This window comes from Seriola dumerili, unplaced genomic scaffold, assembly GCF_002260705.1.
Source record: "Seriola dumerili isolate Sdu_G_001 unplaced genomic scaffold, Sdu_1.0 BDQW01000191.1, whole genome shotgun sequence".
In the NCBI taxonomy this organism is placed as follows: Eukaryota; Metazoa; Chordata; class Actinopteri; order Carangiformes; family Carangidae; genus Seriola; species Seriola dumerili.
In genome coordinates this window covers 7,291,350-7,304,421 of record NW_019174446.1, presented here as the reverse complement: position 1 = coordinate 7,304,421, position 13,072 = coordinate 7,291,350, and the positions used below count along the sequence as shown (strand labels likewise).

Sequence of the window (13,072 nt, the reverse complement as noted above, 5' to 3'; positions counted from 1 at the left end):
TTTGCTGTCATTTTTCCAGTAGAGAATTGAAGCTGACTAACAGAATGCTGCAGGCACCGTGCAGCATCAAAAACACAGTATTAGTGATAATGACACCCGTTTATCGAGTAAACCACTAACTGCTGCTGCTGGTGTGAGGGGAGCGCCGTGTGTGTGAGCACGCAAACGATGTGAACGGCCATTATTTGTTCTCTTGCAGGTGGTGTGCTCTGAAAAGCAGATGTTTGTATTATTCTACTGAGATAACTTCCCATCCTGAAACCACACCCTTTCTCTCTGTCTCACCTTTATTATTTTTTATTTTTTCTTTACCCACAAAAACCCACAGGATTTTACAACACTGAAAGAAGGAAAAAGAAAGGTATCACTGGGTTGTAAACTCTAATCGTGCACCCACATGCATCCACGGCTGACAGTTCTGCAACCGCAGGATCTCGGCATTAAAAAAAAAGACACAAAGTGAGTATTGTGCAACATTTACAGGCTGAGATATGTACTGAACTGCGCTTTCTTCCGACACATTCTTCACCTCCTTTGTCTCCTAAAATGGGTTTAACATGGCAATTTAACTCAGGAAGATCTGAAATCCCAATTCTTTGGATGTCTCATTACAGTCCTCCCCAATAAGCCGCCTTCCATGTCTTTCTTGCTATGCGTGGTTAGGGTAATGCATTCATTTCCTGTAGGGGGATTTGTGAGTAATTATGCACAAAGACATCCTCTCACTAATTAAGATGTAAAGACAGGGAGTTCAAGTAATCTGGGCATTCCACCAAGACTCGGAAACACACAGTCCTTAAGGCACTCCACTGTGTGTATAGGTGTTTTCGTGTGTGTGTGTGTGTGTGTGTGTGTGTGTGTGTGTGCATCCAAATTAATTTGCCTGTGTCTGTGTGTAAATATAGATGTCTGAGTGCACGTATGTGTCCCTTCTTTATTCCTGAGGAACAAAAACAGTACTTAGCACTGTTTTCACTTCTCTCATTCTAACCTTTTAATTAGGGTCATTCATTTCTTAAGCAACTGTGTCTACAGTGTGTATCTGTGAAAGTCTATGGGTTTGTCAGTGATACACAATAGCCAACCTCACAAGTTTGGTAGCACAAGCAGGTAAAAAGGAATAAAAAAATCTCTACCTGTATGATGGACTGTTGACTGAGTGATTAACAGAGGCGCGCTCGTGTGCATCAACCTAAATGTGTCAATGAGTGCACACCATTAATCGGAGTTACCAGTCATTAGCCGTGGTACAGCAGTGAGGAAGACTCTGCTGCCATAGGAACAGAATTAAGCCGCTGTGTCTCTCCCAGTCTCCCTCCCTGACGCAGCTTTAATTTGCCAAGCTCCTCTGTATCCAGGAAATACAATGACTAGCCTTCGCCTTTGTTGTCTAACAGGGATTTTGACTATGCAGAGACAAGGCTGGGGAACAGGCACGCACAGCCCAGACATGCTTTTGCAGCAGTTGTTTTCTCTTCTTTGTTCTCAATTTATTCTTTGTAATCCCTTCTTTCCTCTCCTCTCCCTGCGCCTGCCTCTCTCCCCTGTCCTTTCTCTGTCAAATGCAGGCAGTTTATTTATTTTCTCCTTCTCCAATCCCTCATTCTTTCTTCTCTTCTCTCTCTCTCTCTCTCTGTGTCTTTTCCCAAGTCTGAGGAAGTCATATCAAGCGGCCTGCCAGATAATTAGATGGGACATTTGTTTGAAAACACATTTACAGAAGGGTATTATCCTCTCCCACAGACATAATTTTAATCAGACATGACAACAGAATGTTTTTAGCAGTTGGCAGATAGACACAAAGAAGACGACAGATAGGAAGAGAGAACGACAGAGAGGAGGAGCAGCAGAATTTGGAACTAGTTTAACTATTGTGTTAGGCAGCATTTGCTTCAGTTCCTGCTTCAGCTCCTCAGTGCATGGCTGATATAGCTGACATACCTGAGCTGTCTCTATCTTCCAACCCCCTAAAGTCGAGAATTTCAATGAGGCATAGCTAAATTTTCAAGGTGTAAAATAGTCTGCAGTTGTTGGCAAGAAACCAACTCACTCACACGATTACAGATAAAAATCTGGATGATAAAATCTGTCTTGACAGTCATCTCTTTGTGAGAGGAGCCAACTTTATTTTCTAGAAAAACACTGATAGTGCAGGAGCATGCTGTACTGTAAATCTTATTCTTCCATTACATAAAAACTGGATGAGACAGTGTCGTCATGGGATGGCTTTACTGCCCAGATAATGTGCTGTGTCTGAAAGATTTTTTTCCCTTTCCTCTTCATATGAACCCTGTCTAAGAACAGGATATTTTCAGAACAGGTGTGTAATTAAAACCCAGGGGTATAAAAAAAATCAAATGCATGTGTTACAGGCTAGTTTAACATTTTTTTCCTTCATGTTAAAATTATTAACATAGACTGTTCCCGAGCAAAACCGGTGGAACTATGAACCACTACTGAATAAATGTTTAAGAGGTGATTAAGGTTTATTTTCATCTGATGCAATTTCAGAGTCCCTGTATGGCCCCAACATGAATCTATATTATCTATCACTTCTTTTTCTATTGGCCCTGCTGTACTGAGAACCCAGTTACAGTTATCCAGTTTATAACCTGTGAGACAATGTAAAATATCCCTCACTCCTTCCCACCAGTTAAAGAAACACTTTTACAGAATGCAAAGGTAAATCCAGGACTCTGTCCCTGGATTGCATGAAGGTGTAGAGATATTGCTCTATATGTTTGAGAGGGTCAGTTACTGTAAAGTCTATCAGTTCAGACTTGAGGCTCAAAGCAACATTTGTGGAGGTTGTTCCTACAGCTGAATACAGTCTCTGGCTAAAAGAGGGTTATGTTTGTGTGTGAGAGAGCAGGGGAGGCGAATAAAGAGAATCTGTAGGTGAGTGAATCTAAAGTGTATGTTACCTGCGCACCTACACGCACAGTCAATATATGTGACTATATGTGCAATTATGTGTGTGGGTGTGTTTTAACACATTTTTGCGTTTCAATCACAGTGGTGTGCACATGTGTGTGAGAGAAATGGATGTGTGTGTGTGTGTGTGTGTGTGTGTGTGTGTGTGTGTGTGTGTGTGTGTGTGAGTGTGTGTGTGCTTGGACTGAGCTCAGACAGTTTGAATCCTTCAGATCACAGATCATCAGACAGAAATGTCCTGGTCTGCAGCCAGACAGGAAGCATTCTGATTGTTCTGTAGTACTGTGTTACACTGTGTTACACTGTGTTACACTGTGTTACACTGCATTCTGTTGTGTCTACGTGTTTCTGTTGATATCTTTGTATAACTGTATAAATCTGATTAATTGTTACCAGTTTAAACTGACTTTAATATCAGTATTATATTTACCACTGAACTTGTGGGAGTTGGGTTTCTGTACCTGCAGTTTCATTTCAGTCCAGCAGGGAGCAACCTTTTATTATGGATTTCCGACTTGGCTCCGCTGAGCCTTTTAAGGAGGTTACTCTCAGGCTGATTCAGCAGAGCAGGACTCAGATGCAGGGAAGGAGTTTTTTCTGGTCTGACTGGGGTTTGGCTCTCATAGACTGCTGCACTTGTTGGAAACTGTGTCTCATTTTTCTTTCATTATTTGGCTCTTTTTTTTGTTGTTGCAATTTTGGTGATTTGTAGCGATTTATCAGTGACAATCCATCTTTTGCACTGAAATATAAAATTAAAAAAAAATCTGAAGACATTAAATACTGTTTACAATTAAATGCAATTATTGTTTGAGCATTATAGTTCAAACAAGACCTAATGGTTTTTTAAGCTGGATGGCTGAATAATTTTTATTTCATAAATCCTGGGGCTGCCAATACGACAGACCTTCACATTCATCACCGGTCTTTCTGAAATGAACATTGCTCTGACATATCTGGAATGTGTTGAGATTATCAGACTGAGAAGTGCCTGAGGAACACATATTGAGACATGATTATACAGGGATGACAGGTAGGACTGCAATGTAAAAGGTAGACAGTGACAAACATGGAGAAAATTACTCCATTGGGATCAAGATAACATATGACAAAAAACTTACTGTAGGTTGCATAACATACTGTTGATGTGGCATCCAAGATGTACTCTGGACCTGGGGACAGAAGAGAAGAGAAGAGAAGAGAAGAGAAGAGAAGAGAAGAGAAGAGAAGAGAAGAGAAGAGGAATAAAAGATATAGCAAAGGTAGAGGTGACGACAGTATGATCAGAGATGACGAAGGAAATAGAAATAAGAAAGATGCAGGGTAGAAAGAAAGGAAGGATAAGAAAAATAAAGTAATTAAAGGAGGAGAAGATGGGCAAGAGTAGGAGGATGCAGGAGGGAGGTCAGGAGGAGATGAGAGAAAAGGGAAGATCAAAAAGAAGATTGTTGTAAGTGGGTAAAGAATTGCGGAAGAGAGAACATAAAGAAGGACAATTGTGAGAGAATGACAGGAAGGGAGCGAAAATGAGAAAACCAAAGAGGAGAAGAGAGAAAATTAATCATTAGCTCAAGTCTTTACAAGCCCATTTCAGAGCCTCAGTCCCTGCGGCAGTGTGTCTTAAAGAATATTACAGCGGTAACCGAGGGTCCACTATACAGTATGTTATGTTGTAATTATAAGAGGATATGAAGACCACAGAGAGCAATACAGTCTAATAATTACTGCTTCACAGAGGAGGTTTCATCATCAAAGTCTGTCTTGGCCACAAAATACCACTTTCATCTCCTCCTGCTGCCCACTGCCCAGCCCTAACATGAGGAGAAACAAGTCCCCGGAGGCCCCTTTGTCGCACGTAAGGTATTGTATTCGCGTATATAGTAATCATATGAGTGCATGTATGTGTTCGCTTATCTGTCTATAGGGAGTTAAAGTAACGCAAGGCAGGTTAATTTCTTCTTGTGTTTCCCTCAAAAAGCAGGATGTGATTGTGTCTCAGTGTGTAATTGTGCACTGTTGAAGGTGTGTGTTTGCATTTGCCTCTCTCATTTACAGCAGCGCTGGAGGAAACCTGTGGGGGAGGACTGCTGTTTGTTTTAAAGTCCATGTGTTTGACAAACTGAGGATCAAGTCAATCAAAGAACCTCTCAAAGAACCAAAGCTACATTGACAAAAACTAGTTTTGACATGAGTTGGTATGGTGTGTGTGTGTGTGTGTGTGTGTGTGTGTGTGTGTGTGTGTGTGTGTGTGTGTGTGTGTGGAGGAGAGAGAATGCGACACATGGGAACAGAGAGAGACAGACAAAAGGGGGATTTGTGTCTAAGAATGAAAGATCGATGGGAGGAGTGCTGCAATATAAGCCTATGTTTTATCATTGCTAGACTAAGAACTGCAATGGAGGGAACTATTAACTAAATGTCTGTGTTAAAGTCTTTCCTGAGAAAAGACAAGCTCTACTTCCTTGACCTGTAAATCCACACTCGAAAAAAAAAAAAAAAATGAAATTCATAAACCATGAACCAGAACTAAAGTGGACGGGACCATTTGAAATATTCATTACATATTTCAAAAGCTCTCGTCCCATGCAAGGTTACAGAGCTGTTAACTTCACACAGGATGAGGCAGCTGTTTATACTTTTCTTACTCTCAGCACATCCCATGAAAAGATAAAAATCAACAATGTGTTTGTCTGTCACTTAACACTTTCAGAATTCCACTTCCCCCATTTTGTATGCTCTCCCCTTATCATTATGATCCCTAAACTCCTGTGAAATCTCTATGAAGCAGCTGAAAACGTCTTTAAAAAGAAAGAAAGGCTTTTGGTTAGTCTGTCTGAAGAGCTGCTCCATTTTATTTTATTGCTTTTTATTTGCCTTTTCACTTGTCTGTGTCTGGAACATTTGTACTTTTTTATTGATGTAAAGCGGTTTGTGATTTTGTATCTGTCAAAGGTGCAGTACAAATAAAGTTTACTTACTTTACTTGTACTGTAGTAGATATTCACAGCAGCCGGACAGTGCATGTGACGCTGACAAAAAGATGAACTACAGTGTTCATGGTAATGAAGGAATGTGTCATCCAGTGCAACAGTGTTAACAACAATGGAGCTCCTTGGCAGTGGAATAGAATAAGATATATCAGGCTTTGGCTGTAGCCAATACGTGTTAGTCGGATCAATTCATTGTTTGTTTTTTATCTGTTCATGGGATTTGTTGACTGTGAGAAAAATATAGAATATCAACAGAATTATACCTTACAACCACTGATGTACAACCACTAAACTAACGCTACTAAGCTACACTCAAGAGCTGTTAACTTCACTCAAAAAGCTAACAGAGTGCTAACAGAGTGCTACCAGGTTGCGCTGTATGCTCATGGGACACCATGTTGGAGCTCTGTCTGACTGAGAACATTAGCTCCTTTGCTAAATCTGAGCAAGCTAACAAAATCAAGAAGCACGTCAGAAGCTGGGACTTGAGTGGGGTGATTTGCAACGGTGCCTTAGACCAAATTTAAGTAAGTTGAATTTGGAAAGAAATGAACATGATGCAACTATCATTATAACTATGAAGTTATTCATACAACTCCTATCCTTTATTAGACTGCCAATTTCCCAACTGCCTGTTTGAAGTGGCCCATGTCATTTTCTGGAGCGATACAAAAGCTCTTAAAGGGCCCCCTCCCCAAGGCTTGACCTCACCCAGTACGCCTCAGACAGGGTCCACCCACCTGATATGTGGAGACAGGAGAGGCAGCGATGAAGGGTGTGATTGACGTCTGTGCAATCATCCGATTGGTGGAGATGCTGTATGGTGAGGAGTAAAACCTATGGAGGGGAAAACAAGAAAATGTTTCATTTTAATGTAAATGGGATAAAACTGAACCAAGAGCATGTTGAACCCCCTTTTATGTTAATATAAATGTAACGTCAGTCGAGAGGCTTCTCTGCACACATAGCATTAGCTCTACAGATGTAGCCACATGTAAAAGGTGAAAATGAGCCTTTTGTACCTCTTTGTCTTCAACCACACTTCAAGACACCACCTGACGAAATGGATCAGACATCATCAAGGCTGTCTTGGAAACAATAAATATTGCAGCTTCACTCTGCGCCACACCATCAAAGACGTCTTAGAATGAGACTTGACACTGCACCGGAGTGCACATCATGTTACAAGGGAGTCTGCTCCACTGCTATGCATAATAATGAATTATCACCTTAATGTGTGAGTGGGTGAAATATTTCAGTATTGCCTTTTATGTTCCCACCTACGCATATTCCACTTCGAAGGGGAGGCTGCACCTGTAACATCTGCATTTTATACTCTGTTTACTTCTCCTCCTATACCTTTGTTTGCCCTTCTGATTTTGCTCCATCTATTTTTTTCTCTCCGTTTCACCCCCTCAGCCCTGCAGCGGTAGAATACTGTGGCTTGCGGTGCTTTATTTATCATTGTGTACCTAGAGAGGACATGTTTCATCCGCCAGGCCGTGTTGCTGTGCCCGATCGATCCCCAAGTGTCTATTGACTGAATAATGGGGCATGGGAGTGGAGGGAGAGAGAGACAGGAAGAGAGGGAGAGAGAGAGAGGCAGAGACAGAGAGAGGAGCCCTCCCCTATCTATCTCCAACAGCCATGACTGTATAAAAAGGTACTTGCCACAAATCAAGTGTCGCTTAATTGGGGGAGAAAAGTACTTAACCACCTTTGCCTTACTTTTAAAGGTTACTCCAAACTACCCCTGACAAATATATTATTTAATCTCTTAGAAATTGTATTCTTGTGGCTGTCTATTATTTATAATAGAATAAACAACATACAGAGATGACAGTGGGGCTCAGAAACCAGCCAAAGACAGGAAAACGTAGATGAATCGGTGCTGCTCCACTGTGACACAAGCACACATCTCATTTCATGGTGAAATGGGTTCTTGCGGTGCCCACCTGTTCTGTTATTGCACTTTCTGTTTCACATTATATTTGTTCGGCCAGTGATAGCGCGAGCAGTTTTGAATCTCAGCTGCGAGATGCAAACCCTCAGATATTTTTAAACTCTTTGCAGTCCGTGCCTTGTGGATGCAGGTGGTTTCCAACTGCCTGCGATAAGCTCCAGAGCGTGATTGTGTTTCACATAGCTCCAGCCTCCCTGCTGGATTTTTATGCTCTCCTTGGTGTGTTGGAGCCAAAGTAGTTGTACATAAAGAGTAGAGTTGCAACGGTTATAGCGTGGTTTCACTTTTTTTGGAACCAGAAAAAGAAATCCCATGAAGTACTAGTAATATATATTTTCTCTTGCCAAGTTTCAGCTCTGGTTCATGCGCAGGTTGATTGTGTGTTTTATCTCACTGTAGGTGTGTTGATACTGGCTCAACTCACTTCGATTTTCCCCATACCTCCTTGAAGGGACATAGATTTTCTTAAATTTTCCTCTTGCACCTTTAAACTCTGGCTTACCTTAACGTCTCCTTAGCTTTCCCTGTAAATATAGACTCAAAGGAAACCGGGCGTATTCTCAGTTACACAAATATTCTGTACTGGCATTGATTTCTTGAGCTACAGCACGGTACATTTGCATTTATGGATATATCTCAACTATTGACATGACTTGGATTGAAAGGACTGGACAGATATAGATCTAAGTTAGAGTAAGAACTAGAACATGTGATGATCAGTGACAGGAAAAAAAACTCCTTCGCTGATCATACAGCCGTATGGATCCATCTTTTTGACTGTACAATTAATGTATGACTTGCATTAGAGATAGTGTATTACTGTCACTGATGAATACAAATGAGCGAATGCAACAGGGTTATTCAATATGGCTCTCTGATTGTGTTTATTGTATTTTTCATTAGAGTGATGTGTATTGAGAGGGAGAAATAGTAGATAGAGGACAGATCCAAGGTTATTGATGGAGGCTATTAGCCTTGAGCAGCGTGTTGTCAATAGGGACTCCAGCGTGGCTGTTTAAACAATACACTAAACATGTAATTGCGAAGAGAACATTAAGATGGGATTGAATTTAAAACCTCTCTGTGAATCCCCGGTGTGACCTAGCTGCACTGTCAGGAGTTTGCCCTGAAAAATTAGCAAATGATTTAGTGCCGACCTTAGTGACTTTTCAGCGGAGAAATGTGGGCGAGCATGCTAAAATGTACCATATACGTGTATGTGGGCAGGAGTGGCAGAAGAAAGAGAGAGCAGATATGCAGGTCGAGGAAGAGGGGTAAGAACAGAGGCGGGGAGAAAGGGAGAGGGATGGAGAAACAAGAGGAAAAGAGACTGACCAGATAGGAGGCGGGAGATCGAGAAAAACAGCCCCCGGAGAAAGCGAACATTGTGTTTCTCTGATACAGAGAGGACAGGCTATAAGCCAAAGCAGTCTGGCCGGTTGGAGCACATGTTTCCAATAACATCGGATTGGCATCAGACCCTAAACACCAGTCGTCCTCAAGCTTGGACAGACTCACAAACCTGTAATTGATTCATACCCTTCCCCTCTCCTTGGGCTGACTTTATTTTTGCCTTTGCCCTCCTCTTGACCCCACCCTTTTTATTCAGCCCATTCCCTCCCTGCTTTTCGCCTCTCTAATTAGCTGCATTAGCATTTCACAGTCATTTAGTGCTTCGCCGGAAGGAGCTCTGATGACCTCGGAAGAGAGGTCGGAGAGGGCTTAAGCACCGCAAGTGCACAGATGCTCGCGTGTGAGCATGCATTTATGCATGCACGAGCACGCACACATGCACAGACACACCAAAGATGACCAAAAGTAAAGCAGATGCTTGGAAATGGAGAGTAGGGATTAGAAGGGGAAAGGAACTAAACAAGACAACAATGCAAAGAAGGAGGGGAAGAGAAGAAATAGTCGAAAACAGTTGAAAGAATGTAGGATAAGGTCAGACGAGCAGATGGACTAGTTTAAAGGTGATATGAAGAAAGGTGAATGTACAACAGGACAAGAGCAAGAAAGATGGGGAAAAAGGGAGAGTGGCGATGCAAAGAGGAAGACGAGGAGGAGTGGAGAAACACAGAGCTGGAGGGAAGCGTCTCCTGGGATCGCATCACCAGCAGCATTCCTAGCAGACAGGACCGATCTCCAATTTCCCCCTGAAACAGGCAGACACTCGGCTCTCTGCATTCAGCCTGGGAGCACTGCAGATAGCCTCGGCTGACGAAAGTCTTACAGCGGCACTGCAACACCACCCAACTTCCCTGTCTGCAATCAAAACCTACATGTCTGACAGCTTGTATGCATAGGTGCATAAATAAATGCTCAATCTGCATCAGTCAGATGTGAGAATGAGGGCGAGAGCAGGAAAGACAGAGGGAGAGGTGTGTGTGTGGGTGTGTGGGTGTGTGTGTGTGTGCGTGCGTGTGTGTGTGTGTGTGTGTTAACGACCTGTGTATCCTGTGTCTATTTCAGGTGTGTGCACATGTGTTGTCTTCTCATTTGCATGCAAGTGCTCATGTGCATATGAGCGCTGATGGATGGCTGATACATATGTGCATCTGTGCAGGTTTGCAAGAGTATGTGCCAGTTTTGTAAAGGCTCATGTGCAGGTGCTGATGTCGGGACTGACGCTGATGCCAGTTTGCTTTACAAATACCTGGTGGGGAATGTGAATCATAAGTAAAGTTTGCGCACATCGAAAGTTCGGTTTGTAAGTCTGTGAAGAAAACTTTCCACCTACCCGTTCTGCATTGCAGTGGGATCATACGTCAACGCCATACCACTCTGGAGAAAGAGATAAAGACAGAAAGAAATACACTTGAGGTTTCAAATACTTCATGTGTCTTTTGAAGGATTTGTGTTCACTCTCATTAAGATTTTGATGTGTAAACTGTTATTTGGTGGTGTCAAGTGAGATTAATAACTGCTTTAGTAATATTATGACAAATGGTCAAGCCAATAAAGGTAATGAATTGAGAGAGGGAGACACAGTGAAGAGGGAAAGTGATTCATGATGTAGAATAAACACTGAAGACACACACTTTCTCTTAAAATTCCCCAAGATAAACAAATGAGCTGCTAAATAAAGGACAACGCATGATGTCCTCAGTGGCCCAGAAATCTGAAATGAGCCAGTTAAAAGCACTTATGAAGAACAAAATGATTCTGCATGATTGTGTGTGAGCTTTAAAACTATGTGTCATGTTCAGCAATAAACACAGACAAAGGGCTCTATCTTACTAGTTTCAGACTGACGCACGTTGTCATTGGGCATGTTGGTCTTAAAATGAGGTGTGGTCAGGCGTACAGTTGGTGCATTGCTATCTTGAGGCAGCGGAAAGCGATTGACCAATAAAAACCTGGTGTGGAGTCAATGGTGCATTATTTTAAGGGTGCATGATGATAGTAAATAATAAATTGTAATGTGTGCCTACATAGGCGATTCTCAACACGCATGCACTATAATGCTCAAGCAGAGTGTGCTGAAAATGAGCTTCAGATGTTTGGATAGGTCAGGTGGAACATTACAATACAGCCTCAGAAGGCTGGGGAATTCTTCGTGGCATATTGTGTAAGGCATAATATTGCCATGCGTCATGGATGTCTCATGGACATAAATGAGGCTCTGCAGAGAAGCGTTCTTTCTTACTACCTGGTAAATCTGCCACAGCTTTTCCCATTCATCACCTAAACTAAATTTATCCCACCACAGTTTCATAATGAACCAAAGATTTATTTACACTTCTCATAATATAACATAAAAGATGTCTCACGTTGTGATTTGTGGAACTGTGCACAGCACATTCATTCGCTCAGTCCTTTCTTGCCCCTTTTTTGAGCTGCTGGGTGTGTGTGCCGGTACTGGGCTCAATGGCCAGTCACAATAAGTAATGAATAGAATCTAATTCTATGTGAAGCATTGCACCATTATAATAGCAATCTGCAAAGGTGCCAGCGCACCTGGCCTTTAAAGGGAATGGGAGATGGCACTTGGACATGGATTGATTTATTGCATGTTACTTCCAAAATACTCCCATAATCAATTAAGAGACAAAGAACAACCGATGTGAACCATGCTCCTTGGGCAACAACCATTTTTTTCCACTATTAAAATAGCAAAAATGCTATGGACATGCCCTAAATGCACTTGCGCCATGCACTTTGACTGATATTACCACTGAGGGATGACCATTATTGTCTTGAGAGTTTGAGTGATATGATATGTAACAACACAACAAGCTCCCGGTTCAATGCACTTGCAATATTTTAAACTGAGTAAGACTGAAAACATTTTGCTTTAAAAAAATATAACTGAACATAATTCATCAAAATACAAACAAGCTTGATGATCATGATACAAAAACGAATAAGAAATATCTACATAGAAATGTCCTCAATGAAACAAACACCACAAACATCTCTTTTCAAAACAAATGTGGTAAATGTTGCTGCTCGCTCCACTTGCATTTAACAATGTGGAGCACCCAAAGTCAATAGAAAGACCCACATAGAGAGAAACAGACATAAATCCACAATGGGCAACATGATCTAAGGTGACAGCACATCTGCTTGAAAATGTTTCATATTGAGTGAAAATTAGTCAGTTATTCCCAACTGTATGGCTTTGTGAACGCACAAAGGAGCAGAAAGGAGACGATCTGGAGGAAAATGAGAGAAATGGAAGTTTTGAAATCAGCCTGTCTGAGCTGTCACAGACGCAGTCGGAGCTTGTTGTCACAGCAAACATCTGTATTATCTGTCAGGGACCTTAACAGTTGCCAAAAAGCCACCAAAAGTACTCAGTTAATCAAAACAAGCACAAACTTCATCTCACTGAAGCTTTTTCAAGAAAAAAAAAAGGGACTCTGACAGTTTGGGAGCCAATTGTAAATATTTACTGAATACAGTGATCCGGTTTTCAGCACCACGACTACAGGAAGTGCTGCTCACGGAACAACAAGCGGACACCATACTGTAATTTTTCTATATCAATCTCCACTAATCACAGGGCTCAATTATTACTACAGTACACAGCACTAATGAATGAGGACAGGTTTTCCACTCCAGCTGCATAATCCCAGTGTGAGAGAAAAGTCAACTCAAAGCTACAAGAGTGTATTTTAGTTGCCTGAGTATTCTCCATGTCCCTCCCCCTCTCCTTTAAAATGTTGTCCCTATTAAGTCA

At 41.7% G+C, this 13,072-nt stretch overlaps 1 protein-coding gene across 4 annotated transcripts in view; it reads right to left on the bottom strand.

The window, feature by feature from the left end:
• rbms3 (RNA binding motif single stranded interacting protein 3) overlaps window positions 1-13,072 on the bottom strand; it is a 115,912-nt gene that overhangs the window by 5,165 nt on the left and 97,675 nt on the right. For 3 of the 4 annotated variants that reach the window (XM_022753348.1, XM_022753349.1, XM_022753347.1), the window contains exons 8-10: window positions 10,628-10,671; window positions 6,665-6,761; window positions 4,056-4,106 (exon numbers count right to left, since the gene is read on the bottom strand). In XM_022753348.1, the coding sequence (XP_022609069.1) occupies window positions 4,056-4,106; window positions 6,665-6,761; window positions 10,628-10,671 (192 nt within the window). The remainder of the gene's footprint in view (window positions 1-4,055; window positions 4,107-6,664; window positions 6,762-10,627; window positions 10,672-13,072) is intronic. The other variant, XM_022753351.1, reaches the window with a different exon arrangement.